This window comes from Mastomys coucha, unplaced genomic scaffold (genome assembly GCF_008632895.1).
Source record: "Mastomys coucha isolate ucsf_1 unplaced genomic scaffold, UCSF_Mcou_1 pScaffold2, whole genome shotgun sequence".
NCBI classification, from domain to species: domain Eukaryota; kingdom Metazoa; phylum Chordata; class Mammalia; order Rodentia; family Muridae; genus Mastomys; species Mastomys coucha.
The window spans coordinates 11058794-11086275 of record NW_022196902.1 but is presented as its reverse complement, the minus strand read 5'-3'; the positions used below and the strand labels follow the sequence as shown (position 1 = coordinate 11086275).

Below are 27482 nucleotides of genomic sequence, written 5' to 3'. Positions count from 1 at the left end.
ACAGGGGTTTGTTCTTGTTATTGTTTTTTGGGGGGGGGAGGGGAAACTGGGAAAGGAGAAATCATGTGACATGTAAATAAAGAAAATATCTAATAAAAAATTTGAAAAAAAAAGAAAAAAAGAAAAAAAAAGTACTTGTGAAAGAAGAAGGGCATTCCAATCTCTCCTTTTCTTCCAGAACATGAGAGATTAAAATTTTATCTGATGGGGCTGAAGAGATAGCTCAGTGGATGAAAGCACTGGCTGTTCTTCCAGAGGACCTGGGTTCAGTTCCCAGTACCCACATGGAGACTCACAACCACGTTTAACTTCAGCTCCTTTTCTGGCTTCCAAAGACAATGGGCATACAAGTGGTGCACAGAGATACACACAGGCGAAACACCCATACATATAAAATAGTAAACAAAATCTTAACAACAACAACAACAACTTTACTGAGAGATATTCTTCCTGTAGCAGGAGGGGGAAAATTTCTCCAAAGGGAGTCAGAGCCCAGGAGTGCTACAGACAGACCTTCTCCACCAGGCTTTCCTCCAGGCTTCCCAGGCAGCTTTATCCCCAACTGCGCTTCTTTACTCAACCTAGGAGGAAAATGTTTAGAATCTATCAGTATTCTGTGCCTTTATTTCTTTAGAAGGGTTCTTAAATTATTTTAATTTTGTATGCTTCTCTTCTATTAACTTATTGTAAACCAGTTTCATCTTCTGACTCAGTTGGTAGCCTAAGTAGATAGTGGTAAAACACTATTGAAGGACTTCAAGAGTTCTTGCGTGATTGATATTGTATGATTCCTTAAATTGTAAGACCATGGAAAAATACAAATTGACCCCAGGGGCTGCCTGCACCAGGGTCATGAGAAACTAACCCCAGGTGCTGTACTAGGGTCATGAGAAATTGACCACAGGGGCTGTGCTGTACCTGGGTCATGAGAAACTGACCCCAGGGACCCTGGGACCACTCCTCAAGGCTCAGTACCCAGAGGAAATGGCCGACCACAAAGAGCGGATGTTGCCAAAGATAGCTGAACAACCGATCAATGTATAGGAGATACTTATATAGCTGTATACTGGAATTTCCCTGGAACCCCCTGCCCCCGCACCTGCTTGCAGTTTCTGAGCTTAAATACTCTCTGTAACAGTCACTCGGGTTCGGCTCCTTCCCTAAGTCAGCTGAACCCCGGCGCGCCGGACCTATTAAATCCTCTTGCAGTTGCAACGAATTTTGAACTCTTGGTGGTCTTTGGGCGAGGGTCCCGAGAGAAAGACTCTTTGAGTCTTTCAAAATGACAGGAGCTGAGCTGTGATGGTGGACACTGGACTGTGGGAGCCCAGCTCTTCTCATGTTCTGTATCTCTCATGGACTATCAAATAGACAAAATGGTAAAACAACTTCTTCATTGGCTCACAGAAAAACAATTTGGAGCTGTGGAATCAGCCTCATGTATCATATTCCCAGTGTCTTTGAGGGTGGGAGGCATAGCCTTCCTATAATAGATAGTTCTGGCAGAATTAGAAGTCCAAGAGCCCAAGAATAATAGAAATATTTTAATCAGGGCCAAGGATGTAGCTCAAAACTAGAGTGCTTGCATATCATCCACAAGGCCCGTGTTTGGTTGCCAAAACAAGTACAACAACAACAATAACTGAAAAAAGAAATAAATAGATAAACAAGCAAAATAATTTAATCAGGAGATAAAACAACATAATAAGGGGTCCACTGCGTTATAGCTGCTCCCTCTGGTTACTTGGAGTGTCTCCTGAAAGAAGACCAGCAGGTTGGCGGAGTTAATTGTTACCTGGGATTAACTGACTTTGTTAATCACCAGGGGGTATAGATTCTGTTACAAAAAGATCAATTAAAAAACCGGGCACAGCTCTGTTTTCACGGACTTTCCTTTTCAAGTTGTATGTTAGAGAGCATGAACTCTAATTGCTTTAGAACCAGGAGCTACTCAGTGTGGGGCAGAGATAACCACAGCAAAGCCAGAAGTGTTTGAGGCCCCAGACCACCTTGGCCTAATGCTGAGATCTCTCCACACCCTGATGTGACATCGCCTGAAGCCCCAGCAAATGGTTTCTGAGCACCCGTGCAGCTTCCAACCCCAGGTGTCTTTCTGCCCCTTGCCCTGAGGGCTTCACCTGACCTCCTCGGAACTTACTCAGCCTGTACACAAGGCAACCAAAGCATCCTGGATCAAAACTCCAAAGAATAAGGGAATAGGGTTCTTTGAGTAACTCCAAAGAATAAGGTTTGGCAGTGAAGGACAGGAGCCAGGTGTGTACAAGCCAGCTCTCGGTTTCAGCAGAGCAAGTTTGAGCTGCATCCTGCAACAGTAATCATCAGCCGTAGGACCCTAGTTGTCTGCAACAGTCATCAGACTATAAACACAGATTTATCTTTTCCCCACGCTGTTCTCTTGATAGTCCTTGATTTGAACTTCCTTAGGAGCAACTCCCAAATAAATCAATACATTCTTTCTTGGGAATGTTCCTCCATTATTAACAATCGTAAAAAAGTATGTGCAGGTAACAGAACTTCTTGATGACTTAGACTTCATTTTAGCCCTGAATGAGTGGGTAAGTGGAAATGTACTGAGCAGTGTTGAAATTGAGGGACCTCCATGTTTTATTGGTTTGTTTTTCTATTTTTGGCAATACTGGATATTGAATGCAGGGCCTGGCAAACCCTAGATAAGTGCTCTACCAATAAGCTATATCTCTAGTCCTTTTGTTGTTGTGGGTAATAATAATAATAATAATTTTGAGACAGGATCTTGGTAAGTTACCCATACTGGCTCGGAACTCACCCTGTAGCCCGGGCAGGTTTAATTAAACTAGCACTCCTCTTACATAGGCCTTCTTCTGAGGAACAAGAGTTACAGGGCTCTTCCTTCAGGCCTGTCTGTGTTGTAAAATGTCTATATTGATAGTTTTAAAGTTTGTATAAATAAAAAATTCAAAAACCTCTAAATCTTTGTTGTATATTTATTTTGCAAAAGTGTTTGTGAAGAGGTTAAACAATCAAATTTGGAATCAACCCTGCCTGGTTTTAAATAATGGCTTCATTATTTACTTTGAAAGCCACAATGTACCTATCTCTTAAATGAAAACAATAATATATGTCTATAGTGTGTCCTAGGAAACATGCCTGACATATAGCCTAGTGAAGAAGCACTGTGATGGTGGATGTTACTGGCATCTTATTGCTTACCATTGAATCCTTCTTAATACTATCAGTAAGCATGGGTTGTGGATTGGGGGTGGGGGGTTGTGGTAGAGCTTTTGGTATTTATTCTTCTAAAGAAAAGAAAGTCTAATATTTCTTCTCATGCTGAAAATAATAGGTCATCATTATATTGCTTGTAAGCATTTGTAGAATTCAAAAGAAAATTGCTTCCCTCAGTTAATGCTTATGACTAATTATCCACTTGGCACTGAATATAAGCCACATGAACACTCTTTGGGATTATCATTGGCCAGTGATGCCAACATTATTTCAAGAGAAACTCTTTTAGAAGTTTAAACACAGGCTTTGTCCACCTACCCGGCCTGCCAGCCCTACCACATGCTGGGAAGGCTCACTGACACCCAGGTGGAGAGGAAAGATTATGCTTCTGTTACTAAAATAAACACAGGCCCCAGCAGTGCCTCTCTGGATAACCTGCTGTCAGAGAGTCATCTGCCTTGGTGAGAAGACAGAGAGCTCTTCACACACTCCCATGTCTTCTTCCTCAAAAGTAGTCCTAGAATTAGACAGCATTAGAATTGAAAACTTGTTCTAAATACAAAAGACTACAAGTGAAATAGCGAAATCAGCCAAACATTTTATACACAGTGCTCAGTGCCACACCAGCTGAGCTAAACTGACTGAGATGGCAGAGTTGGAAGCAGGCTGTCTTCCATGGCTATTGTCAGCAACTCAGGTTTACGTGGAGAAAGAGGGCACCACTGTGCAAAAGTGAAAGAGACACTCAGGGACACCAAGGGAGCCCTGAGGTAACCACCAGCCAGTTGTCCTGGGTGCTTTCTATTAAGTGTGTTCTCCTCAAACATACTGGGGTAGCACTGGAAATGGGGGTGCATCCACATGGTGTGCCTTTATTCTCTTCTTTTTATAATAATCTCAAGCCTAATGTGTGCTAAGCAGGTGATTTGCCATTGAGCTATGACCCCCTAGTCCTTTCATGATGGTGATGATAATGGTGATGATGATGATGGATTGATTTTAAGACAGCATCTTATCCTGGTTGGCTTGTACCCACTCTGCAGCCCAGGCACGCTTTGAACATGCAACCTTCCCATTTCAGTCTTCCAAGTCCTTGAGATTATATGCCTATACCACAAAGCCCAGCTCCCTTACTCTTCCTTTCTTCCTTCTTTTCAATGGTACTTTCTCCTGGATTCCTGCATCATTTGTACAAAGGACAAAGGTCAATGTATGATTCTGCCCCTATTTCCATTAGTGATGAGTTTGAATTTAGAAATGTGGAATGAAAGAGGTTTGTTCACTTTCATATTGAATCCTCATTCCAATGTCTTTGGGTTCAGAGAGAATTTGGGTAGAGACAAGAATATAAGTGGAGAAGAAAGCTTGACAAACTTATTAAAGTGATCGCAGTAATTTCTACCTAGGGGTAGCCTAGGGAGGTTTCTCTTTAGAGTCAGGGTACTTTCACTACAATATCTGGCTGCCCTGGTGGGGCTCAACAGCTGGGTACAAGGAACCAGGCACAGATACTCTCGGCCCATTGGAACGATAACCTTCCCTTAAGCTTTACCAAAAGTGTCATTCCAGAATAAGGCCAGGAGTCATCTGCCCTGTGTGGCTAATGGACTATTCTATGAGATAGCAGAGAGAGAGAGAGAGAGAGAGAGAGAGAGAGAGAGAGAGAGAGAGAGAGAGAGAGAGAGAGAGATTTGTTCTTGTTTAGCATCTACCACGGCTTTGCTTTATAATACTGATATCTCTTACCTTGTTGTATTTAACTTTTGATACCAAGTTATCTTCAAAGGTGGTTATTAGTCCAATGATATAGCAAAAACCAGCACTTCTTAAATGTGCCAGCCTCACTTTAATCATTTATATATGCATGAAATTAGATGGAAGTTTGGTTTTGTTGTTTATATTTTGTGAGTTTTGTTTTGTTCTGTTTTGCTTTTCTTGAGCAACTTCTTGGACATTGAAATGTTGCTTGACTTTAGAGACTGCAGGGTAGCCCATGGAAACAGATTTTTACAGAAAATTTTCAATGTAAGACTATCCCCCAGACTAGAGAGAAATCAGATTTGCATGCAGAAATGGCTTTGAAAGCCTTATTCACCAACTTACTTTCAGCAATTAAGTTCAGAATCTCTTCTTTTTTTTTTTGGTTTCTTGTTTTTGTTTTTGTTTTGTTTTTGTTTTTGAGACAGTGTTTCTGGGTGTAGTTCCGGCTGTCCTGGAACTCACTCTGTATACCAGGCTGGCCTCGAACTCAGAAATCCGCCTGCCTCTGCCTCCCAAGTGCTGGGATTAAAGGTGTGCACCACCACTGCCTGGCTGTGTTCCTTCTTAAAAGCAACTTAGTCAAAAGTAGTTACTAATAGTTGGTTAATTATCACGAGTCTTTGTACTGGAAAAACTAGCTGGCAAACCATTATGCAAACATCTATTAGAATTATGCGATGACTCATTGTTGCTGAGACACTCATACATTTAAGTCAACAAGATTCCATTTGTTTACAAGGGAATTATCTTCAAATATTCTCTCTCTCTCTCTCTCTCTCTCTCTTTCTCTCTCTCTCTTCTCTCACTCTCTAGCCTCTCTCTTGCTCTCTCTTGCTTTCTCTCACTTTCTCCTTCTTTCCTGAGGTTTTTCCTTATTCTTATAAAGAAAATGATCGTCAACTTGACTGAGTTCGAGTGTCATTTAATTTCCCTTTTTGGCTGTCTTTCCCCACACCTGAGTCACATAATTCAGAAAGTTTTGGTGGAGCTTTATGTGCCTTCTTCAGCAGGTTTCCCAGATCAAAATGTGACACCAGTTTCAACCACACCCATGGGATGTTCTGAAAGAGGTCTTATATGTATAAGACGTCAGCGCGATGGATGACTCACATGGTTCAATCACAGAGGAGCTTAAAGGTAATACGGCTTCAGAGTGATGACTCACGTGGTCCAATCACAGACGAGTGCTCTGGAAGGCAGTCCAATGAAGAACACTCATCTTAAGGCAAGCAAGCTTTCTCTAATGCAGTAGTGGGGCATACACGTCTACACCACGTTTGTATATGCACATCCTTCGCTGCCTTTAGCTGCCCTACTCATTCACAGACAGAACCAGCTACCGTTCAGACCTAGCCCTTTATACTTCTGATCCTGGCCATCTTCACTCTTTATCACGTGTCCCCAAACACATGAGCAAAGCACTCCTTGCAGTGTGAAGCGAAATGCTCCGGGAGGCGAGTAAGGTTTGTGTGTCTGCCTACAATGCTAATCCTGTGTCCCGCCCGACTCAACACTGCCCAAGCACACCCTACCTGTATATTATTACTGTCATCGCTGCTGTTTGGTAGCTATCTGACCTTTGGGAAGTTATTTCATAAAGTCACATGCTTCCATTTCAGAATGGATAAGAAAAATTTAGTTTTAATGATAGATTCAGGTGAGATTTATAGTTAGTTTGTGGAAGTCCTTAGGACAGAGCATGCTAATTAGCCTGATTGTTATCTTTGAGTTTTACCTAGAGAAAAACACCAGGAGCCTGCTGTCCCACTCTGAGAATTTGGAGTGGGTGTTGGGCAGGTGAATTAACAGATGCCCAAAGGACAGACCCCTAACTTATCCACTTATCACTTGCTCTCTATCCTCCCTTCCCCCTTTTCAGTCCACCCACCCCCACACAGTCGCCTCCTCTCCAAACTTGCCACTTGGCACCTCTTTGGCATTTACCTAGAGGCATAGCTGTTGCTTCACAATAAATCTGAGTTTCTTGCATGTGTTAGCTGTTGTGAATAATGTCGTCCTTGCATGTGTCAGCTGCTGTGAACAATGATGTTAACTCATTTCTCGTTATCTAGAAATTTGATAAAAATTTACAGTCAACTAGCAGAAACCTCTCATTAGGCATCATTACCTGTGGCACTCATTTACTGTCTCGCTTTTTAAAAACTATTCTATTTACTTACATTCCTGTTGTTGCTCCCTCTCTCTTCCCCATCCCACAGTACCTCACTCCATTCTTCCTCCCCCTTGCCTCCGAGTGCCCTCACACATACCAGGTATCACCATCCCCTGGGGCCTCAAGTCTCTCAAGGCTTAGATGGACATTCTCCCACTGAGGTCAGACCAGTCAGTCCTCTGCTACTTGTTCCCGGGGCCTCAGAGTACTGTATGCTGCTTGGTTGGTGGCTCAGTCCCTGGCAGCTCCCTGAGCTCTGAGTTAGTTAACACTGTTGTCCTTCTCCTATTCTTCTAGAAGAAATTCACTAAATAATTCTACTCCAGCACTTGAACCCAAAGTTTTCTAGAGTACAAATAACATCACCCCTCAGCTTTAGGATTATTTATACTCTTGATAGAGCACATAGTCACAAATTTTCATCTTAATAAATGATCTTTTTATTTTTTTATTAAACAAATAAAAAATCCTGTCACTATAGTAATGTGATTTTAACTGATGTCTACCCATGAAAACTATGTGAAACAAAGCACCCAAAAATGCAGCTTCACTTTAGCCTTTCCCCATTCCCTAGAACAGTTGAGTAAATGAACTAAATAGTAATTGCACGAAGCCTATGAACAGAATTGTGGAACGAACAGGATTACTTCCGTATACAGATGAGGATAGTATAACCATTGAGAACTGGCCCACCCATGCCTGCACAGCCAGCAAGAGCCAGTTTGGGACAGACTCACATAGGCCTTCCAGAAGAGCCTAGGAAAGGAAGGCTCTCAACATGTAGATTTACTAAACACATAGGGATCTCTCAGCAGCTCAGAGGAGGCCCAGTCTGATGGAGTCACCGTGACTCTGTTCTCTTATGGGATTTAATGGCCTCTCGTTTCAGAGCATATGGTTCTGGAGCTAGAAGTCATCACCATGCACAGCCACCTGTGTGGGAAGTAAAGCACCTCACCATATCAGCTCTTCGTTACAGTCAATGGCAAGTGGCACTTAGCACATCTGGCTACTCACAATATATGCGTGAGATAATTGTTTGAGAACATAACACTGACTATTTAAAGGGTGGGGACTCAACACAATTAGGCAACTAAACACTACCTCAGCTTTGCCTTGGGAAAACTCAGGCAAGGATCTCTTGGTCTCTAGCCAGTTTTTCAGTCAGGCCAGTCCAGAGTTCTTGGGACTTTTCCTTGTGATTATTGTTGTGGACCTGTCATGAGGAGTCTGAACCTCTGAGGCCTGAAGGACCTGTGTACTTGGGTAGGGATACAAGAAATAGAACATTGAGAAAGTAAAGGCACTTAGTGTGAGTTTTTTTCTCTAGTGTTTCGGGTAAAAGGCTGCTGTCCAATCACCTCACCACCCCCTTTCACTTGTATTTCCCCTAAAACATTTATCACTAAAATATAGTGTGTTGTGGATGGAGAAAGGGAAGAAGAAAGGCAATTAGATTAAAACTCAAAGGCTTGCACAGCAGGCTTTAGTTTCTTAATTTCTGTATCCATTATTTTCTTGAAATAGCTATGCTATTCTTTTGGCAGACGAGAATTTTAGCACTGATTGCCACTTCAAATTCCCAACCAGTCACAGAAAAGCTGGATTTAAAAGTAAATAGTGTGAAGTACCACCTAGACTACGTTGCATTTATGATGAAATACGTCACATACCAAAAGGCAGAAGATGAAAGGCATAAAGTCCAGGGCCGTTACCATTTAGGCAAAAGAAGAGTGCCTGAACCGTCTCCATCCTTCTGCCTGACAGTCTGATGATGCCCCACTCTTCACAGGCACTGTGATAGAGTTAACTTTCAACCAATGATGGGGGAGCTTGAATGGGAAGGTAGTCAGGGGAAACAAAGTGAATACTCCCACCTCCCCTCCCTGGATGGAAGAGGACCCATTACAAGAAAGGCTGGTACCAGGAGATGAGAAAGGGATGAACCTTCCACTAAACCACACAAATGAATCCTGAGCATCTGAGCCTGCCAGCAATAAACCTCAGTCAGTCGCTGTTGGCACACTTGATAGACACTCGCTTGTGGAGAGGAAGTACACATTAGACTTTCAGAGTTTATTTTTAAAATTGTAATTGAGATGAGGGGAAGGGTTAACCCTGACCCAAGATGCACGGAAATAACAAAACAAGTTTGGGCAGGTGGATACTGACTTTACAAGTATTCTGAATTATCTAAGTTTAGGCTTAACGAACTGATCAATTTTTAACACAAACCCAAATAAATAATGTAATATAATTGTGTTCTATGAAAGCTACATACAGGGTTTACGACAGTGAGTTACTTATGGACCACAATATACAAGATTAAAATTGTAGGATGAATTTTTTAAAACATGATTGAATAACGAAACAAAACCAAGACCCTTAAAAGTGAGAAATGAAACTTAAGTACTTTTTAAAAAAATTATCTTTAATCTTTTTTTATAGTCCAGTCATTATCCCCCTCCTGGTCTGCCCTCTGACAGTTCCTCATTCCATTCCCATTCCTTCTCCTTCCTCCCGAACCTTCCCTTCAAGAGGACCAACCCACCCCCACCTCCCCCAACCCCCTCCTGGACAGGTCTCTCCACTCCCTGGGGCCTCAAGTCTCTGAAGGGTAAGGTGCTGCTTCTCTCACTGAGGCCAGACCAGGCACTCCTCTCCTGTATATGTGTCAGGGGCCTCATATCAGCTAGTGTATGCTAGCTGATGTATGTATGTATGTATGTATGTATGTATGTATGTATGCTAGCTGGTGTATGTATGTATGTATGTATGTATGTATGCTAGCTGGTATATGTATGTATGTATGTATGTTTGTATGTATGCATGTATGTATGTATGTACGCTAGCTGATGTATGTATGTTTGTATGTTTGTATGTATGTACATACGATAGCTGGTGTATGCGGTCTGGTTGGCGGCTCAGTGTCTGAGAGATCTTTGGGGTCCAGGTGAGTTGAGACTGGTGTTCTTCCTATGAACTTGCCCTCTTCCTCCTAGGTTTCTTCCAACCTTTCCCTAATTTAACCACAGGGGCCCCCAATTTCAGTCCATTGGCTGGGTCTGCATCTGCATCTGTAGGTCAGCTGCTTGTTGGGCCTCTTGGAGGGCAGCCGTGCTAGCACTGAAAACACTTTTAATTCCCCACACAGAATGGAAAATTAGCAACAATAGCAAAAAAAAAAAAAAAAAAAAACTATGAAGCAGACACAAGATTTGAACACCTGGTTTATTGGGGGAAGCTAGTAATGAAAATTGCAACTGTCTTTGCTGTAACTTACAAAATAGTGTTCTGATATTTAAAATAAGCTCGTTTCCATTAGGTAAGTATAAATGGTAAGAAAAAAAAATAATAGTAGCCCTTCCGATATGTAGTCAGAGAAACTCATTCCCAAATTTTCCACTTGTATGTACTATACAGATATTTTAAGTCTGTTTACCAAGGAAGACGAGGTTTTTAATTGTATTTATGTTTCTGTTACAGTTAAAATCTGTTCTAGCTGTCTAAGAGTAGAACTCAGTTAAGGCTGAGAGGAGGCATTGACGTGTCTTCTCCCGGGATGTTTGCATGGCGCTGCTATGACAGTGGTGACCCTCCTGTGCCTTCCTGTTTAACCTCTTCACATCCATCAGGCCATCCTCCCATCCAGTCTACACTGGTTCTAAACATACACACACAAAACTGTACAGATTTTTTTAATATGGCTTCTTCCCACACCCTACCCCTCTAAACTACGTTAAAAGAGGAAATTCTTCTTAGTATTTCAGTAGTGACAGTGGCCTGTATACTGTAACCTTGGCCATGTTAGAACACTTTCCCACACATCAGAGCAAGTCAACACAAAGCTTAGCAAAACAATAATTGTTGAAAACACTGACTAAAAATTCTCATAGACAATGTTCACTTAGAAAACCATTCTGTTTCTTTATGGAACTGAAAACTACATGTTCTGAAAATGAAAGTTTTTTTAAACATTAATTTCAGAATATTTGGTCACTGAAATCTTGCCAGTAAGTTTCCTTCTCTATAGCCCTTATAGAAACAACCCACTCTATGTGGAAAAACAAAAGCTCTGTCAGATTCTTAAATGAGAAGCCATTGCATTTCTACCTTATCAAGTTTCACAGGCATACTCCTTAACAAATGAAGCTTAAATGATATAGAATTGATGTAAGAAAAAAAACTAGCATATACTTAACAAACAGAAACAAGTCTTTTTAACTCCACAAGACATACATGAAACAACAGTATTTATGAAGAATTTTCCTTAGCATTTATTCTAGCATTTCTGATCATATGAACATTGCCCAAACATAGGTTCCTTGTGCCTTGGAGAACAGTTTCCTCCTCAGATCCGTACTGCAGCAGGCTTTTCTGGGGGTCTTCCTCCCACATTAGGCAGGAGGGTAGAAGTACCTGGGCTTGGCATTACCCAGAAGGTCATCCTCGTAGTTGGGGAGGCAGCAGAAGAAGAAGGAACAGCCAATCAAGATGATGGTGGCTGCCCATCCAAAGCCGTAGGCCCAGTTATAGATGTAATTAACAGCAGGGTTATCATGTAGCCTGAAGGTCTGTGTGTACTTCACAGGGTAGATCACCAGGGAGATGATCTGGAATATAGCTAAAGGGAAGAAAACGATAAGCTCACAGTATGAGGCTCAAGTGAACAAACACATGAGTGAATGCGGAGTGTGCTGATGAGTGCTTGGCAACTTAATACAACCTAGAGTCTTCTGGGAGGGAGACCTTGGCTAAAGAAACACCTTCATCAGACTGGCCTGTGATCATGCTTTGAGGCACTTTCTTGACTAATGGTTGGAGTGGAAAGGCCCAGCCCACTGTGGACACCACCACCCGTGGGCATGGGTTCTTGGGTTGCGTAAGAAACCAAACTGAGCACTGAGCAAACCAGTAAGCAGTGTTCCTCCACTTGTGCTTAAGTGCCTGCCTCTGGTTCCTGTTTGAACTGCTGCTTTGGCTTCACTTTCTGATGGACTCTACCTTGCAAAGAATAATAACCCTTTCCTCCTCAAGCTGCCCCTGGTCATGGTGTTCATCACAGTCATCCAGGACACACATAGCAATCTCCCCATTCACAAAGTTTCTTCCTTTAATGATAATCCCTCTAAAGAGGGGCTAGAGGAATCTCGTCTATCATGAGCCATACTAGATGACTGGCTGCTGCATGAAACAGATCCCTGGATCCACGGAGGAAACTCATGGGAACTCATTCTGCATGACACGAGTATCTAGCTTGGCTAAACCCTTGCTTGTCCTCACTATTGCTCCACCATCTTAACTTGTTTCTAGAGTTCTACAAACACTAAAGTGGCTTCCTATCCCCTGACCTCCCTCTCTCCCGCCATTCCTTCCTTTCATAACATGGACTTGCTATCATTCTCCTGGCTCAAGCTTGATTTTATGGGACCCATGCAGTTGCAGGACATCTGACCTAGTACCAACGCTGGCTATACAGATTGTCTCTCCGAGTTCATGGCTGGAGTTCTGTTCTGTTTCCTCTGTGGTCCTTGGTTGATATGTTGAAAAATAAGTTGAGGCCTAATTTTATCCTGTTAATACCATCTCTGGCCTCAGAAAATCAAGTTTTACTACTTTTTCTTTTGTAATTTTATGTATTTTATTTTTATAGGTGTTTTGCTTGCCTACCTGTGCACCACATGCATGTAGTGTTGTGGAAATCATAAGAAAGCTTGGATCTTCTGGAAGTAGAGTAACAAAAGATTATGATCCAACATGTGTGTGTTGGGAATTGAACCTGGATCCTCTGGAAGAGGACTGTTTGAGAGATCTCTCTAGTGACTCAGTTTCATTTCTAAATCTAACTGGTAGCTGAGACTATGTCACTTTGACAGGTGTTTGCCAGAAACTTCAAATAGCCCTTACTCCTTCATTCCAGGATCATGCATTCTATTAATAAAAGTGTACTCTGAGCTATGTCTACCTACCTGCATCTGTCTTCACATTGCCTATGACTGAGTCAACTCCCTGGCACAGGCTCTATGCCACAGATTTCTCCTACCTGGTATAGGAACTAGGCTGTAGATTCTAAGTCTAGCTTCTCCCTACCTCACCTTATCACCAGATCACAAAACTCCTTCAACAAGTAAAATCATTTGGGGATATTCAGGTTCCTTCAGCCAGCATGGAGCTTATAGGAGGCCAGGAATGTTACTGTACTTCCAGAACAGACACATTACTAGTCTCTGGGGTGGGTTTGAGTGGGTGGGGTTACTTAAGAGAGAAACATAGAAAGACAACTCTTGTCATTTGAATTGAGAGAACAGAAGACTGTCTAAGGCATGGAGGTTAAGGACCAGATTCCTAAAACACATATCTCCTCTGATACTTTGTACTTGGTGTACTTCCAAGGACAAATCAGAAGGTCTTCCATTTAGATGGAATAGAACATTCTACCCATGCCCACTGAAAGCACAGATGAAGAGCTGATGCTACTCGGTCTTACCAGCCAGTGCGAGGAGGCCTCCAATAACTCTCAGGAAAACAAGCATCTGCGGTCCACACAGGGCAAAGAAGGAAAGGATGAAGCAGATGACCAGGATGATAAAGCCACAGAAGAGCGTGGCGGCAGCTGCTCGTCCCCACGCTGCAGGACAGAGACAAAGACACTTGTAAGACAGACATGCCACGTCTACATCTGCTAATCAAATCACATATGGCCTTCTCTCTACCAGGAAAGTGTTTGGGGACAAAGGAGGGATTTGGTTTTACTTGTGAAGGGTTAGGAATATTTAAGCAACTCCACACTTCAAGGGAAAACTTGGTGATTCATGTAGAGAATATTATTATAGTGTTTTGTTCCCCCTACTTTTGATGACAAATGTTTACACCTCTAAAATGTAAGTTCAGCTTCTTGGCTCTGTTTTCACATAAATAGATCCATTTTTTTAAAACTGACTTGAATATACATTATCATGGTAAACATTCTCCATACTGAACAATTCAAATTACACACTCTTTCAGAAATGCTTCCTCTTAAATCATGGCTACTTAGTTTACATTAATGTCTAGTTTCATTCAAAATTTATTTCACAAGAGTCCATAAACCTTAAAATGAATTAGATGAGGCAGATTGATTTCTAAGTTTGAAGACCTACACAGGCTGGACTAGACTTGTGTCTTTCTGTTGTGTAAGTGAGGAGATAGGGAGACCCTCCAGACAAGCACAAACCATTCAATAATCCCTCAGTTCAGTAACTCCTTCCATTTGTATGGACTCTTCCTCTCTTCACATCCAACCAGGCCTTCAGAGCCCTCAGTTAACATCAGGATGTGCACGAACTCATCACAACAGATATTATGGCTCACACCATCCTTATTTCTAGTTTAGAAGTGAGGGTATACATAGATGGTAAATACTCAGTTTGCTTTCTAGCCTGTTTGAATCCAACACATAAGTTTAAAAAGATATAACTTATAAGTCATGCAGTACATCTACTACAAGTTCATGACCTCATAGTTGGGTGTTAGTTTTGTGTTGACTGTGCTATATTCAGAGAGCTATGTGAATTAACATAATAACCATTAACAATTCCAGAATAATATTCTCACCCTTCCCCAAGGAATCCCATTCCTCCTGTAGCCATTCTGTCCCTCACCACCCCAGTCCCAGGTTCTGGCAGCCTCTAGCCTGTCTTCCTAATTTGTGTATTCTACAAATTCCATACTAATGGTCTCTTACACTCTGTCACTTGGTGTGATTGGCTTCTTTCACCAAAGGAAGTATTTTTTTAACGATGAGCCATTCTATAACATAAATTAGCACCTCATTCTTTTTTGCTGCCCGGCAATTTTATTCTACTTATTCCCCTGTTTTGTTTACCCATTCATCTATGCATGCTCTTATTTCACTTTTCATTGAATTTTAAAGGGGAGTTATGTGCCCCTTCCTTGGGTCTTCTTACAAAACTAAGACACAGCTCAATACAATACACTTCCATTATACTTGGTCATTTCAGTCCTCAGAGTCAAACAAGCACTTCGAAAAAACAAGGTGTTTAGAGGCAGCCAAAGCTCAAAAAGGCTCTGCCCCTGCCCCTTGTGAGCCTCACACCAGTCTTCTCATCTGTGGACTCAGCCTAGCTGCATGCTAAGCTGAGTCAGGATAAGCACCCCCACGTCAAAATCATCCTTTGTTAACTCCCTAGCCCTTTCTGTCCAAAAAGTTCCTCTTCTGCTCCCATAACTTCTGTTCATAATCTCAGATTTTCACCTCATCCCACACTGGCAAGGTTCTGTGTCATCCTAAAGACTTCCACCCCCCCCCACCCCCAGCTTCCTATCCTTATCTGCTACTGAAAAATGTGGGCTAAGCAAGATCCCATTCGTCCCCTTCTCCATCTGCCTCACACCTTGCAGGGCTCGCTGCAGGGTGTATGACTGACTGGGGCATAACAAATGAGTAAGGAAAACAAACATTTTTATATGTCTTCAAATACCATGTTCTCCAACAAATGACCCCTCAGCAGTGGAGGCAGGAGAGGTGAGACGCTCCATGATTACACCCAGTTTGAGAGGTACAGTTCTTACAGTTCCCCCACCAAGTCTTGTTCATCTTGTCAGATCAGTGACAAATTTTAGGGTGAGGTTAACACAATATCTTGGTTTAAAAACACATGACTAATGTTAAAGCCAGAATATACAATTAATGTCTCTTTTCTCCCTTTTGCCTTGCTTTTTGTGTAAAAGGAATTTTCAAATGAGAAAGGACTATGCTTTGGTAGACAATTAATTGATCAGATCTCCTTAAGCATATATAGCCCATAGCGCACAGTGTCATATTATGTAATGGTGCTTCTTAAAATGCAGATTCGTATGCCTTCCTCTAGACCTCCTGGATCAGGACTTAACAGGCTGGATCCAGAAAGTGCGATTGGTAATAGCCTTGTGGTTCTTCCATGCATACCAAAGATTTGTTTTAGTTCCTGCACACTAGCTTCATTGTGACATTTTCATACACATGTACATATACAAGGTACATGATCCTTGTACCTTGGCTCATATCCACCCTCATGATTCTGTCTCCTCCCTCTAGTCTCTCTTGTTTTCATGTAGTGTGTGTTAATGTGTGTGGAGGCAGGGGGATTAAATCTAGACTCTGTATATAATAAAAATGTAATATTCTGTTTTACTCCCCTGCCCCTGCCCTCAATCTCTGCTCTTCCTTGGTCTCCCTTCTATAAGCATACTGAAGGCTGAGAATAAGAGTGTAGATGACAAACATCTATAAAATGAAAGCAGGGCTACCCTCAAAAGCTTAGAGGCTTCAGTATTTGACCTGAAATCAACAGTCTATTTGTCTGTCTGTCTATATAACTACTGCCAACCATTAAGTTTAATAAAAATCAATCATTATATTCACAAAAGCAAAATGTATTTCCCTCTATGAAGCCAGAAAAGGCAGCCCAATCTACATAAGCACACAGAGAATTCAAACACAATTTTTAGGAAAAACAGAAATATTTCATAATGAGGAACATATTTTAATAACTTTACTTCTATAATCACAGACTGTCTTGAAAGTCTAACTAAATAAGTTCTGTGTAATACTGCCATATTCGTTTTACCTGTACACTTGGGGAAAATTAGATTAATATAGACAGGTTACTAATGTGATTTTTCTCTCTGACATTTGGCTGAAATATAACCCACTCTTAATTTCAGGAATGTGCAAAGAATTACATAAAAGAAATAGCAACCTAATATACATGTCTCCTATCCGTAGGTGAAGCTGTACTTACAATGAACCACCTGGGGCACTTTCCCTATTAAACCAATTAGCTAATGTCTTGTTTACTTAAAATGCTGAGTATAAAGAAAATCAAAATGGAAAATGAAGCAACATTTTCCCTTGAGAAAAGCCACTTCAGTTGTAGAACATGTAAAACCTGCTCCTTGCAACAGGGCAACACCCACACTGAATCATATAGCTATCATTTAGACAGAAATCTTGGCATGGTTTTAAAGATTGTAGCTGATACATGACAGACCTCTCCAAGCAAGGCAAGATGTCTTCTCAGGTCAACAGCAACTTTATTTTAGGATAGAGAGACTGGCCTTTGCAGGTCTCAACAGGGGCTTTAAGGCCTAGCACAGTCTGAGAAGTGGGCCGCTGGCCACACAGGCCTTAGTATCACTTTCTCACTATATTCTTCTTTTTTAAGCTAAAATATTTGTATTTCAGGTACTTTTGATCTCACTCAGTTGCCCAGGAGCTTAACATCTATAAGTATATACAAGCCTCTGGGAACTATTTCTAGTATAATAATATATTTTACATTATGATTCAAATTACCAACACCAAGGAAAACACCCATTTTCAAAACATGTCCTAAAGCTGCTATTTCATGCTTTTCTGGTTCTCAGCAGTTTGCAGGTAGAGCTCATCTTTATCAGTTCAGAACACAAGTGTGTCTGTCCTTCCTTACTATCCAGACTTTACCACCATTCCTAGTGGTGTGGAGGGGATTCCCTTGACTGAGTCCACAAAAGCGAGCAGGACTCCAAGGAGACAGACGAGTGTTTCAGGGTAGGAACTGTGTGTTTGCTTTCCTTTCCTCATAGAAAGAGCAATCTACTGTTCCCTGAATGCATTCTGGGTATGGCCTAAGTTTGTTTCCTAGGTACTACTTTGTAAAGTTTATGCTATGGAAGAAACCAAGGAAAAGGGAAAATATTGCTGACAGTCAGTCCTAATCTGTAAGTTTTGGAAGCTCACTAATTTCCCTTCCCCCTTCCCCCTCAAATTAATGCTTTCCTAAGGATTTGCTATATTTTTCATTGAGTTTACATGCAGACTAAACAGACCAAAACAGTTGTGTGGTCCATTCCATTGCTTAAGACTCTGTGGGCACCAATGTTGTCATCAAACTGAAGTGGGGTCCCTTTCTAGATCATCCATTCTTCAGTGAGCATTATCAAAGGTCCCACACAGAGGAGCAGAGTTCCGATCAGATGTTTATTATACTGCTTCTGTGAGGTTCTCTATGCCATTCATAGGCAGAAGTAAAATCTGAATATTTTCAAAACCAAAAGACCTTACACATAAGTAGGTAAACATGGGTGAATGTGACATATAAAAATACTGCTTTGCATATTCAGTAGGAAGATAAAGGCAATGGCATTATTTGGGGCATCATTTGGAAGCTTTTCCAACAACACCCGAAACTTGCCCTGCTTGCCATTCCTGGACACTTGCTACATTGAAGGTTCTAAGCATGGCTGAGTTGAGACTCCTGTGCCCAGTGATTTTCCCATGATGTTGATTTGTAACTCTGGAGGAGCAAAACTCCAGAGGAGGATCAAGAACAGACCTATAAAATTCATTGTATACAGGGCCAAGCCATCATCCTGCAGAAGTTCTGGAAGGCAATAAGGAATGACTGGCCTAATAGAGAAATGGCAGGAGAGCCACAGGCAAGGCATTCCAGCTGCTGGAGCAGCCAGACACACTTGACACTCTCTCTCAAAGCCCAACATGTGGTGGCTCAGTACCATTGTTTTTTTCAGAACTCACGTAAGGAATGGGAAACTACACCCTATTGCAGCCAACAGACCCTCAAATATTTCAAATCTATCAGTTGGAAGAATGCTGGACAGTAGGAATGGCAGGGAACACATTTCTTCTCAGTCTACATAGAAGATATAAATGTGTACAAATAGCATTGTCCAGGGCCAGAGTTAAGGCCTCAAATAAAAAAAAAAAAAGCTGCTTAGTTGTAGATACTAATTGTGGGGCTTTGGTGAAAACTGGAACTCTAGCACCTTAAGTCCTCTCTAGTCCTGCAGGTCCAGAGGTCTGTGTTATTAGAGCAGAGCCAAGTGAAGTCCTTCCCAAGACACTGAGGTTCTCTGGGTGCTACAGGAACAAAGAGATGTTAGGCTAGCCTGCACCATGGGCTTAATGCCTAGAGTTTACATATCAATTATATTTCAAATGGATATACATCAAAGGAGTGGATGAAACCTAAGTTTGCTGTTAAGAATATGGACATGTGTACATGCCACCATATGAAATCTATCTACTAGTCTAACGTCATAAAATAACAGCTCCCACCCCACCCCACCCCACCAGCAAACTTCCCCCACTTCCCACAAAGCTGGAAGAGCATCATCCCAGAATGAAGGCTTTTCTGGTGAATTTAGGCTAATGTAAATAATTGACTCTGTGCTTATTTTTCTTCATGTCCTGCACTTTTAGGAACCAGGGCACTTAATTTCATCGACTACTCCGATCCCTTGACTTCTGGGAAAGCAGTGTCTAGGAAAAATACTGTGTCCATCTGAGGAATTTAAGGGATGTCTTTGGTAAAACTGTGGTTCTGTTCTTCAGAGATGAATTCCAGCCACTGACTTTCCAAGGCCCTCCTCCTCCTCCTCCACCTCCTCCCCCTCCTCTTCCTCCTCCTCCTCCCAGTGCATACCTCATCCCTTTATCCTCCACCCTGACACGCCAGAGCTTGCCTGGGATCTGAAGTCTGTGCAGTTGAAGCTTAAAATAACTCCCTGTCACAATCTTCTCTAAACTGGAAAAGAAGGTCCTAGCATTGCAAAAACAGTATGTGCACACTCACTCAAGTTTAATGCTAAGTTTGGCTTATAGGAGAAACTTGAATGATCACTTCAATTGCAAATCTAGATTCTCACTTTCTTCTCGACAAATATAAGCCAAACATTCAAGCAAGTATTTGCTAAGATAAATGTTAATTAAGCTGCCACCATGACAAAACACTCAGGGTCTAACTTGGCTTATTTATTTATTGATTTCTGTATGTATATATGTATGTATGTATGTAGGAAACTAAATGAATTATTATTGTCAAAATTTTTAACAATAATAGTAAAGAATATATTTATTAATTCCTAGGAATTTATTGACCTTTATAAAATATGCATATTATTTAATATTATGATCAGCATTGCCAAGAATGGTACTTACTACCAAAATAAATGTATTACTGTTATGAATATCATTCAGCAAAACACAATCATCAAACACTTCATCATGAAAGTTTTGCATTGTTAATAGCTTCAAATAAACATTTTCAAGGATCCTGAAGGCACGTTCTAGAGGGAAAGGCACACATGCTCAGTCCTATATATTGGTATGGTTTAAACAGACCTATCTTCCTGTTCCTTGCCATACAAGACAGTGCTCCTGCTTTGTGGGAACACATACATTCCATACCGTGTGACCGCATGCAAGCATACTGTTTTTAGCAAGGTCCTATTAAAGCTTTCTGGAGCTCTACAGAGTTCTCACCTGCCGAGACCATCACCCTAAAGTGTAGACAGCCATTTGTTTGTAGTTGTGTAGTACACTGATGATCAGTCAACACAGAGTGGGCAGAATGAGAAGCTGAGAAGCATTTTGACTCATCCCTGTTAGAATGCTGAGGAGATGGGGCATCACAGATGGCTCCACAGAGTGACACTAAGACCAGTCTTCCATTGGTGATATGTATCCGGGTGTTGAGCAAGAGCTGTCTACCACATTATGGGAACTTTTTTTTTTTTTGAGACAGGGTTTCTCTGTGTAGCCTTGGTTGTCCTGGAACTCACTCTGTAGACCAGGCTAGCCTCAAACTCAGAAATCCATCTGCCTCTGCCTCCCAAGTGCTGGGATTAAAGGCATGCACCACCACTGCCCGACTTCCACATTATGGGAACTTAATTACCTTTGAGAAGGAGATAGGAATAACTCCCCTGAGGTGTTAAGTCGCTTTCACACTTATCCTAGATCAGGTGAGAACCAGGTACTTCATCATGAAAGTAATACATTTTTAAGATTCATTAGGGAAATGGAGGTTTTCCAAGGCTGATTTCTATAGTGAATTGAAACAGCGCAGTGGGAAAAAGCTGATGCTTCAGACTCTTGGTTAAAGAAACAACCGAGAAACAAAGCTTGCCCTTTCCCTTCCATTCACACAGTGACATATCAGCCTGAGGTTAGAGCAGGCACACCCTAAAAGATGAGCTTACCCTACAAGGCAAGAAACAGGGAGATGGTATTGTGTGAGTTTCACAAGAGGGCCTTGCAGGCCAGATCATGTCCCAGTAAGAATGTTGATCCTGCCTCTGCAGGCTGACTTCTGCTACCGAGTTTTCCTTGGGTCTGTATCAGCCTTGGAGTGAGCTATAATTACCAAAGTCTATTTTAAAAACCCACAAGCCTACCTCTTACATCCCCTGCAAGACTGAGTTTGAATGCATTTTAAGAAACAGCTGGGATATTCCAAGGCAACACATTGCCGGTAAGAACCTTTGCCGGTAAGAACCTAAAAGATTTGAAGCAGTAGAAAGTTCTTTAAGCCAAGCATTTGCATCTGTCTTTAGGGAGAGCACAGGTCTTAAAGAAAGCAGGAACTTCTTCAGTCTTCTCGTTTTACTACCTGCCTCCCAGTCTGGGGAAGTTCCTACAGGGAGAATAAGCTGATAAGGAGCTGATACAGGGCCCAGAACCCAAGCCAAAGAGCGTCTGGCAGAAGTCCTGGGTGCTTCAGGAAAAGAATCAAGTTATAGTCAATCTAGAAAATGAATGAAAACAAAAAAGGAACTTGTTTCCTTCAAGGGGGCCAAACTGATCAGTAAAGCCTGCCTTGGCTATAGTTCTTCTCTCCCTTGCTTGTACACACTGCTAGTCACTACTGTCTCTGTCCTAAACAAGAGGGATGTTGGCTTGAGGAAGAAAATGCCCCCCCCCCCAAAGACTACTAGTGACTTATAAATCAAGTACTTGGGGCCTTTCCCAGGCAGAGGCAAACGGAGTTCTCCTTCGATGTGTTAAAAGAGCCAGCTCAATGAAGTGTTTACTTCCCTGATTTTAAGTCAGATTCTGATAAACTCTCTTAAACAGTCACTTTCAACTAAGGCCACTCCCCAGGACAAGAGTGAACATGAAACAGCTCCACAGCTAAGATACTGAAATATCTATCGAAATCATAACTGCTCCTACTTTGTCTGAAAGGACTTTCTCATAAGATTTTTTTAAAAAAATAGTTTAACTTAGATGAAATGAAATGAATCCACCCTGGCATATTATTTATTTTTATACTTACTTTGCAATGGCTAACATAAGCTTGCACAGGTAACTTGAGAAACCTTGTTTTTAAATGAGTTGGACTAGTCTCTTTCAGGTTTGAGCCTGATTTGGGTCACCCAAAACTGCTGCTTCTAAAGTTTGAACTCTAAGCAGACTTTGAAACAGCCACTACCCCTGACCGCTTAAAGACCGGTCCCAGCTGCTAGCACAGCTTAGGACCCCAAGGGCTTCCCGGAGGCGGCGGCCACTCACCGTACTCCATGAGGCTCTGGCAGCCATCGTCGTAGGAGCCGCTGCCGCCGCCCTCGTCGAAACACCTCCACCAAAGCGAGGATGTCTGGATGTGGGTGCTAGACTGCAGCCAGCCGCGGCCGGACAGCGCGATGATGTCGAAGGCGATGGCGCTGAGCAGCAGCAGGGGCAGGATCCACCTGCAGCGCTCGCAGGCCAGGCCGCAGCGCAGCATGTCGTCGGTGGCTGCAGGCGCGGAGCGGAGGAACGCGGGGTAGGAGCAGCGGCGGAGAGTGGTCCTGCGAGCGCTGACACCAGGACTAAAGGAAGAGGCGGCTCCCGAGAAGACGCGGCCCCGGGGCTGGCGGCGGGGGAGCGGCGCTCCGGCCACACCTTGATTCCGGTGACTCAGAGCGCACCGCCCCGACCTGCCCGGTCACCCGGGCTGCGGAGCTCAGGCTCGCCCCGGGCTCACCGCCAGGGTGGGCGTGCCTGTGCCTCCAGCCGCCTGCGGTCCCACCAGGTCGCCGCCAGCCCAGCCCTGCACACACACCTGTGGACGCTCCAGCGCCAGCCTGTGCTCTGCCCTAAATTAACGTAGTGTCAGGAGCATTGCTAAAGCTACACTCCTCCAAGCTCCATGCCTGGGACTTCCCAGTGGCCGGTGAATAAATGATGGGCCCTAAGAACTTGTGGGCTCAAACCTGGAGTCACTGTCCGCTTCCACAGGCAGATACTGCACTTCCTGCCCTGATCCACCTTTGGACCTTGACTCTTGCTGCCATAGACACGCAAATATTTTGTGCTCGGGTGTTTCAGGCTGAGTTACCAACAGGTCCCAGTGGCTCACTGTAGGCTGCGGAGGCTGTCTCCTAATCTGAGTAGCTTTGGTGTTGATAACTGCAGTTCCCTTTGCCCCAGTTAGTGCGTTCCCTACTCTTTCTACTACTACCCTTTCTATCTACTTCACACAGGATTTGTTTTGTTTTTTGGGTTTTTTTGTTTTTGTTTTTTCAAATAAAATCACGTGTCAGCGTGCACCAGCAACTGAAATCCTCCCTCCCCCTCCAAGTCCTGAGCTAGCTTCTGCCCCTGAGAATCTTCACTTGTAGCAGGGAGGGTGGGACAACAGCCAGGAGTGGCACTGAGAGAAACAAATCCTCAGTGCCGGGTCAGTGGTGGCCTGGGACAGATCAACCAGAACGTTCACCTTTTACCCTGCACCCGAAGTCTTCTGAAACCTCATGTCATCTTAAAGAATTGGAAAGCGCTTAGTGGTATCTCTTTCTTACACATGATGCTCCCAACACAAGTAGTTACTAGGACGCTGCAAAGATCTGTCCCAGAGTCCAAAGAATATCACTAGCCAGCCTTAACTTCGCAGAAACCACTACTTCATTTCCAAAACCCCGCAGAGGCATACATGTTGAGCAAGGTCGATTGCCCACAGGACAAGTGTGGTGCTCATGTCCTCGATTAGGACCTAAAGGCTTTCAAACGTAATGAAAATATTTTTGCTGGCTAAGTTCTATGTAGAAAAGTCATATTTTTACCAATTAAATGAGTTAATGGTGTCTTAATGAATAATTTTAGACTGTATATAATATGTCCTCACTCTCATGATGCAATTTCCAGAGTATTGTGGAGTGGAGCTCCTTAATATCAAGCTGGTCAAAGATTATTGACTATTCAGAATCTCTGAAAGATACTGTACTAATTAATTAGTTCTGTCGGCTCAAAGGGGGATAAGATGTAGTTTATTTCTCAAGGTAAAAATAACAAAAGCTAAACTAATTGATGACTAGAGCCATCATACCACATGGCAGGCATAAAATACAACATCAGGCAATTATTATTAGATAATTTTTTACACTCCAAAGGTATATACCTGGATCTGAGCCTGGTCCTTGTTTATCTGACTCCATAAACTAATTTATAAATGCAAAAGGCAATTGGAGGTGAACTTCACAAAATTCCTTGTGCTGTGAGAGAATGAGAGCACTTCCTGGTAAGACCTTTTTCAATAGTTTAGATCTCGTTTCTTGTCTAAAATCATTCCTGATCCTACAACCTGACATACTATCCAAAATAAAATGTGAAAAGTTTTCTGTATAACAAGATGACTCCAAAATATAACTTCAGGGTTGTTTGATTTAGTTTCTAAAACAGTTAACCACAGCCTTTGATGAAAAGGTTAATTTACGAATCTCTAGCTTAAAGTTTCAATTGCTCAGTCAGAGTCAGCAGGTAGCAGGAAGATTATAATAAATTCAAATCCAATAACCTAGGCTTCACAGTTAATTCTGGGCCAGCCTGGGCTAAAATGTGAGACCAAGCAAATAAATAAACAACTTACTCAAATCAAAAGTAACTGGTCAAAAATTATCACCATAGACACAATATCACATGGAGGAATCCAGTCTAAGTGAACTAGTTCCTCGTTTTGTATTTTCAAGACAGGGTTTCTCTGTATAGCTCTGGCTGTCCTGGAACTCACTCTGTAGACCAGGCTGGCCTCGAACTCAGAAATCCACCTGCCTCTGCCTCCCAAGTGCTGGGATTAAAGTCGTGTGCCACCACAGCCTAGCTTAGTTCCTCTTAAGGACATTCCACAGACTCTCTCACAGCCTCCCCTACACATAGTCTTATATGGATGAACATGAATGTCTGTGTGCACACACGCACACGCACACAGTCTTTGTCATCTGTCACTGAGAATTTCCCTCCCATTGATGCATAGAGCCTGCAGGCCAACCGATAAGCAAAATATCAGGTAACCCAAGTTTTATTTCTTACAGGTTGTGTTTTCCTTCCAAGGCCTTCTGATTGTGGTGTGTGTGTGTGTGTGTGTGTGTGTGTGTGTGTGTGCGTGTGTGTGTTTGAGGCAATGACAATTTTACAGTCCAAGCTGGCCCCAAATCTTGTTCCTCCTGTGTCAGTATTCCAGGTGCTGGGGTAATAGCACTTGGCTTTCCCTCTCAGCCTCTCCCCGTTCACACAACTTCCCGTTATTCCTCTCACTCACATCCTGTTCCTTTCTACTTCAGACTCCTCCTACTCAATAATGTAATGGTGAACATTTCCTTATTTTTTTTTCTTGATTTGTAATGTTTAACATCTTGTGTGTTGTAAATAGCACTGTGGGCAGGCAGCACCCCCATCAACTTGGTCACTTAAACTCCAAGGTAATCCTTGATTCTTTAGCTTCTATGTTGTGGTCAAGTAATTAGAGATGTGCCATTCATTTGTTTCCCAGTGTCTAGAATTTCTATTCCATCCTGTCTCAGCTGCCTCTTCACTGATCACTTGTACATCCATTTTTTACATCTTACTAAAATACTGTGACTCGATACATCCCAGCAATCTCTTTACATGCCTGTTAGAAAATACTCTCCCAGGCAGGACATAATTATAGTTACCTTCTTAATCAATGCAGGTGAAATTCCCCACACAAGACAGAGCCTATTAACATTCCCTTGAAGAAAGGGAAAGGGACGTTCTACCCTTGTCTTAGACAAGAGCCACTTCCTCTCCTCTGCCCCTTCCAGATACATAATTCTGTCCTGGCTGCCTGTGGTCTTTGGAGTATACCAGAAGTTCTATCCTACTTCCCTGTGGTCTTTGGAATATTCAGGATGTAAAAATCTAACTTTTAGGAGGTCATTCTTTTCAATGGTATAACAGTTTGGGGGCCATACATGGATGCTGTTGTAAGTAACTCATTACCCAGGCTTTGTGTAAGTAATCCCTCATCCATGGTGCTGTAAGTAACGCCTCAGATAAAGTTAAATTTCATATAACTCAATAAGCTTGTTGGTTCACTAAATTGGATGTGGATAGAATCAGTTCTTTAGCTTGTCTTGGGGGGCCTTATGTTTATGTCTCTCTAAGAAAAAGTAAAACGCAATGCTTCTCACTGGTCCTCCATCATCACAAAGATAAACTTTGTGCTTCCTGAAGGAGATAAGCACATTCCTTCACGTCTGGTCTCAGCTGCATGTCTGTCCTCACCCACCGTCTTCTGTTGTCTTCCACTCAGAACATTCTTCTCACATATATGATAGTCGTCTTACTTTTGTTCCGCATGTAATTTCTCGAGTGTTCTTCTTACCAGTTTGTTTTCTATTCACATTGTTTCTTTTTTTTTTTTTTTTTTTTTTTTTTTTTTTTTTTTTTTTTTTTTTTTTTTTTTTTTTTTTTTTTTGGTTTTTTTGAGACAGGGTTTCTCCGTGTAGCCCTGGCTGTCCTGGAACTCACTCTGTAGACCAGGCTGGCCTCGAACTCAGAAATTCGCCTGCCTCTGCCTCCCAAGTGCTGGGATTAAAGGCGTGCGCCACCACCGCCCGGCACACATTGTTTCTTTCTACTGATAATTTAAGACTAGTTCAGTCAAGAAACTGTCCCTAGAGCTTGGCTTATTCCTTTTTCTCGTTTTGAATCTGAAGCACTCTCCCTTGTGTTCCCTGGGAGGACTTGTCCTATAGAATTGTGTTAGAATAGTCTCATGGATTCTCTGTTAGATTCAGAGATCCTCGCAGAAGCTGATTTTGCCCCGTTCGTTTTACATCTCCAGGACCCTTTTTCTACTTGAGAGGGCTAAGCAATGTGTGCTGAATCTGAGTGAACTCATGGGTTGTCACTGCTGCCTCTCTAAGCTTCAGTGTGTTAGTCGTTTTTTTTTGGTGGGGGGAGGTGGGAGGAGTTGTGGAAGATTAAACTGAAAGGAAGTCTATAGCTATAAAATGTTAGAAAGAATAAGAAAACAAAATCTTAGAAATCAAAACCGAGAAATAATTTGGGACAGTAGATGGCAGTAGAATATTGTTTTCAGCATAACATTACAGAGATTCAAAACTGACCAAATCTTGAGGAAAAACTAATAGCGACACAGCATTTAAAACTGTCTGGTCAGGCATGGTAGGTATGCCTGCAGTCCCAGTCCTGGGAGAATAAAGCAAGAGGATTGCTATGAGTTTGAGGCCACATAGTGGCCTAGGCAACATAGTGAAT

The 27482-nt window shown here is 42.3% G+C and overlaps 1 protein-coding gene across 1 annotated transcript; it reads right to left on the bottom strand.

Annotated features, from left to right (window-relative positions):
* Positions 1–10371: 10371 nt before the first annotated feature.
* Positions 10372–22825, bottom strand: Perp (p53 apoptosis effector related to PMP22). The gene is made up of 3 exons (XM_031380519.1): positions 22494–22825; positions 13647–13787; positions 10372–11783 (listed from the first exon to the last, which is right to left on the bottom strand). The coding sequence occupies exons 1-3, from the start codon at positions 22705–22707 to the stop codon at positions 11557–11559; spliced, it is 582 nt and encodes a 193-aa protein (XP_031236379.1). The 5' UTR covers positions 22708–22825; the 3' UTR covers positions 10372–11556.
* Positions 22826–27482: the final 4657 nt, after the last annotated feature.

Coding starts and splice junctions, on each gene's coding strand:
- Perp (XM_031380519.1), bottom strand. CDS start 22,707: ATGCTGCGCTGCGGCCTGGCCTGCGAGCGCTGCAGGTGGATCCTGCCC. Junction 13,788..22,493: donor CCAGAGCCTCATGGAGTACG/GTGAGTGGCCGC, acceptor TCTGTCCTGCAG/CGTGGGGACGAGCAGCTGCC. Junction 11,784..13,646: donor AGGCCTCCTCGCACTGGCTG/GTAAGACCGAGT, acceptor TCTTCCCTTTAG/CTATATTCCAGATCATCTCC.